Source organism: Falco peregrinus, chromosome 4 (assembly GCF_023634155.1).
Source record: "Falco peregrinus isolate bFalPer1 chromosome 4, bFalPer1.pri, whole genome shotgun sequence".
NCBI lineage: Eukaryota > Metazoa > Chordata > Aves > Falconiformes > Falconidae > Falco > Falco peregrinus.
The window spans coordinates 78288372-78294452 of record NC_073724.1 but is presented as its reverse complement, the minus strand read 5'-3'; the positions used below and the strand labels follow the sequence as shown (position 1 = coordinate 78294452).

At 36.9% G+C, this 6081-nt stretch overlaps 1 protein-coding gene across 1 annotated transcript; it reads right to left on the bottom strand.

Annotated features, from left to right (window-relative positions):
• Positions 1 to 233: 233 nt before the first annotated feature.
• Positions 234 to 6024, bottom strand: MZT1 (mitotic spindle organizing protein 1). Its single transcript, XM_005233461.4, has 3 exons — positions 5874 to 6024; positions 2848 to 2993; positions 234 to 1145 (listed from the first exon to the last, which is right to left on the bottom strand). The coding sequence occupies exons 1-3, from the start codon at positions 5920 to 5922 to the stop codon at positions 1122 to 1124; spliced, it is 219 nt and encodes a 72-aa protein (XP_005233518.1). The 5' UTR covers positions 5923 to 6024; the 3' UTR covers positions 234 to 1121.
• Positions 6025 to 6081: the final 57 nt, after the last annotated feature.

The window sequence follows — 6081 nt, the reverse complement described above, 5'->3', positions numbered from 1 at the left end:
TTTTATTTCAATTACGAAATTGTTCTAATCTCAACCCTTGAGTTTTACATTCCTTTCTGATTCTCCTCCCCATCCCTCTGGAGGAGGGGGGAGTGAGCCAGTAGCTGTATGGTACTTAACTACTGGCTGGGGTTAAACCACACCACCATGCTAACAAAAAAAACACACCCAAAAAAGCTTAAAGAGCAGACAAAGAATACAAAAGAAACCATTTTCAAATGAAGTAGAATTCCTGGATGCAAGGACATTTACTGGAAAGTAACATGATAAACAGTTTACTGTATATACTATAAACACTTGTTTTGGCATCAGTGAAGATTCCTAGTGCTGAACAAGAAGGCATTCCTATACCAAATCACTGTTTAAGACTCATTGATTCCTATAAACCAAAACTGATGCTTCTCATATATGCTTTGACTAGGTAGTAACAATATAGCCTTAGTATTTTTAGGTCTAGTAGTCAGAACAAATGTAGCATCTGAACTCCATAAAATATTCCATATAATCCATAATTTAAATTCACATACATTTCTGCATGGATAAGTGAAATTCCTTTGTTATCCAAGTTAAAGAAACACTTTTTTCCAGCAATTGCAATCAAAAGGGCAATTCACTACCCACATTATCAAAAGTGCTTTATTTCTTACTTTTAGAGTGAGACTTAAGTCAGTACCCTTACTCTAAAAGAAAGTTCAAATAGCCTTCATTCCTATCTGGTCCATAAAGCAAAACTAAAATTGTACATTTAGTTTTCGAAGAGATAAAAACAAGGATATATTAACACTTCTAAAGGATGCAATAACAAGCTATACTATTATAACAATATTAATTGCTGCAAACTAGTAAGTTCAGCAAGTGTACAGTAGCTGACAGTTTAAAAAATACTGGATACCAAAGATGAGCAATTGCACTATATTCACAAATAGTTCACAAAAATACCATGTAATAAAGTTCACCAATAATTTTATAGAAACTAGTCTATACATCCTTTCCAAGAAGATTACATAGATATTCTTACATCGTTGCACGCACACTTATTTAACTTTTTTCTGAGTAGTAGCAATCTTCAAGGCTTGTTAAAATTAACTTGGCATTTTCTCACACAGAAATCTTCTCCCATGTCAGCCTGTCATATTTTCAGCAGCCTTGAAACAGAAAAAAACATTTACTGCAAGTCACCAAAAGTAGACACCATGTAGATTAAATTTAATCTTTTCTTGCAACTATTTTAATTTACCTGAAGTCTAAATAAACTACTTCAATAAAAACAATACAAAAAATGTGTAAGATGTGCAGCATTGTTCTTTAATGAATACTTCTGGGTTGTGGTTTTTTTTAAAAATAATACTGTCAACTGCCATTAGCCTTTATTAACACAGCCATTACTGTTTGCTTGTGTTAAATTGTGTATCCTGCGTCTAAGCAGCTTGTAACCTGTACATTTTACCCTAATGCTTTCAAGAAGTGCTCAAGTGAGTATATTTTTTTTCCTTTGGAGTTTACTTTATACCATTTATAGTAATTATAACTTTATACCATTTATAGTAATTATTACTCCCACTGATACAGATAAATTAGACATAAAACTTAGAATGACACTGATCATAACTGTATAACTCACTGCCAATTATTTGACTAAGGTCATGAGTAAGTATTTTATTATTGAGTAACTCAACCCAGCAAACAAGGTATAGTTGTTAGACTGACATTGGTAGATTGGCTTAAAAGGCAGTTATGGGACAAACGGGCACAAAGGATAGCAACAGGAATGATAAACCAGTAAAAGCAAAAGTAGTAGTAAAACAGCCCTCAATTACTTATCTACACAGTTAAACATGTATGTATGCATACATTTAAGCATGTACACAAATACAAAATATGCATGAGTATAGAAAAATGTTAAAAATGAAGTAAAAAATTTGAAGACTGGTGAAAAATAGCTCTGGCTAGCATCCATTTAGTCAAAAATCTGTAAACTGAATTTTCTAAGAATCAGAACGCAGTCTTCCAGACCAGAGATAGGCAGGCTAGATATGGGTTCCCCCCCCCACCTCGCCTCCCAAGAAAGAAACGTAAGAAACAGGGGGAAAAAAGTCATGATGTTTAGATAGACAGTAAAGAACTAAAATCCTTTACGAGCCAAGTGAGGATGTATTTTTTTTAAAGCAGTTACCCTCTCTACTAGCCAAAAAGGTAAATGTTAAATTATGAAAAGCTCTATATGTATACATAACATGAAATCTGCTCTTGTTTGTCTTTCAAGAGATTCAAAGCACAGGTTAATGTGGTAAAAGCAATATGCGAAGACCACATCAACAAGCTGCATGCACTTTTTTACAAGTGCTGCTGCATACTATTAGGCCTGAGGTTGTGGAAATGAGGCGATACAGATTAAAGGAGAAAGTAGCAGCCTATTTGTGATATGATGTGGGTAAGGGGGCAAATGGTGGCTATAAACATCCAGAATAAAAATCTGGGGGGGGTTGTTGGGTTGTTTTGGTTTTTTTTTTTCCGTCAAAAGAGTTAATCTAATTATTTCTTAAAAGATTTTCTTCATACGATTTCTTGCTTCATGCTCCATTCATAGAATCATTTACGTTGGAAAAGACCTTTGAGATCATCAAGTCCAATCGTTAGCTGAGGACTACAAAGTCCACCACTAAACTATGCCATTAAACACTACATCTACGCATTTTAAAAATAGCTCCAGGAATGGATGAATCTCACGCAACAGTTGTTCTCCTTGATTTAATAGTAAGTCATATCTTAAAATACAGTTTACAAACTGAAGTATAGCAAGTTGAACACACATCTCAAACTTACACGCTTTTTAAGCAAAAGCATTACCTTCAAAGCTTCTGTAGCCTTACGCAGTTCTTTAATAACAGATGATAATGCTTCTGGATTTATTCCCTGCTCACAAAGCCGCACACAAATAGACAAGGTCTCCATATCCAAGCCAGTGTTTAATATTCTTGAAATCTCAAACAGAACTGCAACAGAAAAAAATAAGCACTTTAGTCCCTATGGACTATGGAATTTCAATGATTGAAAATATTATTCATCAACATTTAATTTGTACTGTAGAGTCTGTGAACATGACAGTTATCAAAAGCTCTTGCAGTTTGAACCTCAACAACAGCATTCATATTCAGCCTTCCAGCTAAGCTAGAAGCCACAGCTTCTAATACTATGCTTTTCTGGTTCAGAAAACTTAGTACTGGATAATGGGTCTTGAAAATTAGTAAGTGAAGAATTCAATAATTCACATGCTTGCCAATTATGTGAAATATACACTATAAGAATAATCCAAGCTTTTGAATTCCAGATACTGATGAAGTCCTAATAAAATGGACCGAGAGCACATTCTTTAAAGGTTTTACAGAGAATGTCAGGAGTTTTCTAGCCACTTCCTTCCATAACTAAACCTGGGTTTAGGTCTAACATTAAAGTGGTTTAAGGATAAGCAATACTTTCAATTTTTCTGTAACCTGAATCAAGAGCAACACTGCTTTTCAGTGTGAGATGAGGAGAGTACAGTCAGTTTTGTGTGGGAACAAAGACAGCTTGTTCTCCCCTTCCAAACTTTCCCTGGAAGGCCCCTTTTCTTCCATTCTCATAAGCAGTTTGTTATATATGTAACAGAACAACTCAACTCATTGAGGTTTTATTCTGGTTGCTACAGTAACCTCTATCCTCAGCCCAAGTCACTAGCAATACAGGTTGATTTTGTACAGATGCTATTCACACAGTTTCTGTAATCAAACCTTCCCCAAATCTTTCTCACCAGGTTAAAGCAGCCTGGCAAGTGATTACTGTCCAATTGACAGCTATGAAAATATTCTGCTTTGGTATACCAGAGACATACTGCAGCACACCTTCAGAGTCACATTTACCCAAACCAAGACATTAAAGGCCTAATATATCCAGTCAATTCCACTGAAGCCACAGGGAAATGTCAGATGCTATGAAAAAACCTCTAGGTGCAATAATACTCTTGAAGCCCACACAAGTAGACTGGATTAAAGACACACACAAGTTTAAGACACGAAACTTTTTTTGTCAGACCCAAGCCCTAACTACAAGCCACAAGGAGAGCTTTCTTCTCCACAATGAGGCTTTCTGTCCTCACTGGTCTGAAAGCAAACCATTCCAAACATATCACACATGCAGCCCCTGTCTCCACAAAATCTTCTTCAGTGGCCAGATAAAACAGTAAGAAACAGACGTGTTTGCAATAAAATGCCATTGAACATTAAGAGCTACTGAACTACAAATGACTGACAGCTTCCCAGAAATAAACAATTCTTACTTTCTCCAACCATTTAAAGTTCATCATAAAATTTACTAAGCATGTGACATATTTAGAGGCAGAGCAGTAAATCTAACTAAAGATAAGTTTCAAATTTCTATGTCGGTATGAGTTGTGGTCATTAGTTTCTAATAGAAAATAACTTTAGGTACATCTTTGGCAGAGATGTAGCAGTTTCTCCACAAAAAAAAACAACTGAGCTCTTAACAATCCTGCAGAGAACTGCTGTTAAATATTTATATCTGACATTCTAGATTAAGCATTTTACTTTTCTAAACTGCTAATGACATAAATGAATACTTTTTTTTCAATAGCAACCCATTTACTTCCATTAGGTGCCTATTATTTAGGCAGTAAGTTAAGATGCAACACAATTTTCATGTTCTATTTAAAAAAGTCTAAAAACCTTATCCTACAAATATTTTTTCTACTCATGACGGGCCCTCATCAAGAAAAATCTAATACATGGACACAGTTACCAGTGCTTCACATTTTCAGTTACTTCAAAGCACTTTACATAAATAATCTTATAATGGAAATGTAAAGAGATTAATGTTATTTTGAGCAGTAAAAAAACCAAAACAATTTACTGAGTGCAGTAAAAGTTCAAACATGGGGGTATTTTGAAGAGTGTTTAAGTAAATCTTTAACAATCAAGTGCATGTTTAAGTTATTGGAAATTTGTTTTCTTCTAAAAATGTCTGACTGCAGGAAGAGATTAAATTGTTAATGTCTACCCTAAATAAAATACACATATTGTTACACAGGGAGCCTGGGCTCCTCAATTTGAAGGCTAGTACACTTTCCATCGCTATTTTCAAGCCTTACTTTGTCTTTAAATCTGCATTATTATGCATTCCATCTAAAACATTCCTTCAGAAGTGGAGAGAGGGTAGGTGTCAACTACAGTCAGGATAACTTAGAATCACTGTCCTTCCCAAACAAGTCTCTCCCCACCTGCACAGAATGGTCTCACCGTCTTCAAGCATCAGAGCAACCACAATACCCCACGTCATCCTGCCTTGCTTGCCTCCAGCAGCAGGTCAGAGTGAGTAGATCAGTGACTGAAACACTAATCTTTACATCAGTTCAACTCATTAAGTCTTTGCTAAGGAACCCTTATGTAACAGTAGCCATAACTATAATACAAAGGAAGATCATGCAAAAATAACAAACACAGAGCAATACCCTCCCAAATACTCTCACTGGGCTATAGTCCCTCATTAGGGCATTTCCAGAGAAAATCTTCATAGTTAACAACCTCAAGGGACTTCCTGGCAGCTTTCCACTCTGCCTGAAATCCATATAAGCTTTTGGCATAGCCATTCAATGGAATACTGGAGTTCCACACCACATATTGCTAAGAAACACCTCCTGAACCTGCCAGCTTTGATTCCTCATAGACTGGAAGAGGAAGTGAATACTTGATCTCTGCTCATACTGCTCACGTTTCTCACGGCTTATAAATCTGAAATGTTTCCTACTACTGACAGTACTGCTTCTCTCACATCCACATCCCACAACAGCACCAGGAGCCCGGCTGCTGCCCTCGGCCACCTACCGTCCATCGTTTCCCGCACAGCGTTGAGGCTAGCGGCATTACTCGCCATGGTGACCCTGCACCCCTCACCTCCCACCCGGAAGCGGAAGCCCCCCGCTCCCGTCCATCACCACCGTTCAAACGCTCCCGCTCCGCTGCCCCCAAATGACGCCCAAAACGGAACGCCCCCACCTAACAGCAGGAAAACAAAGGGCGGGTTTTCTTTCGA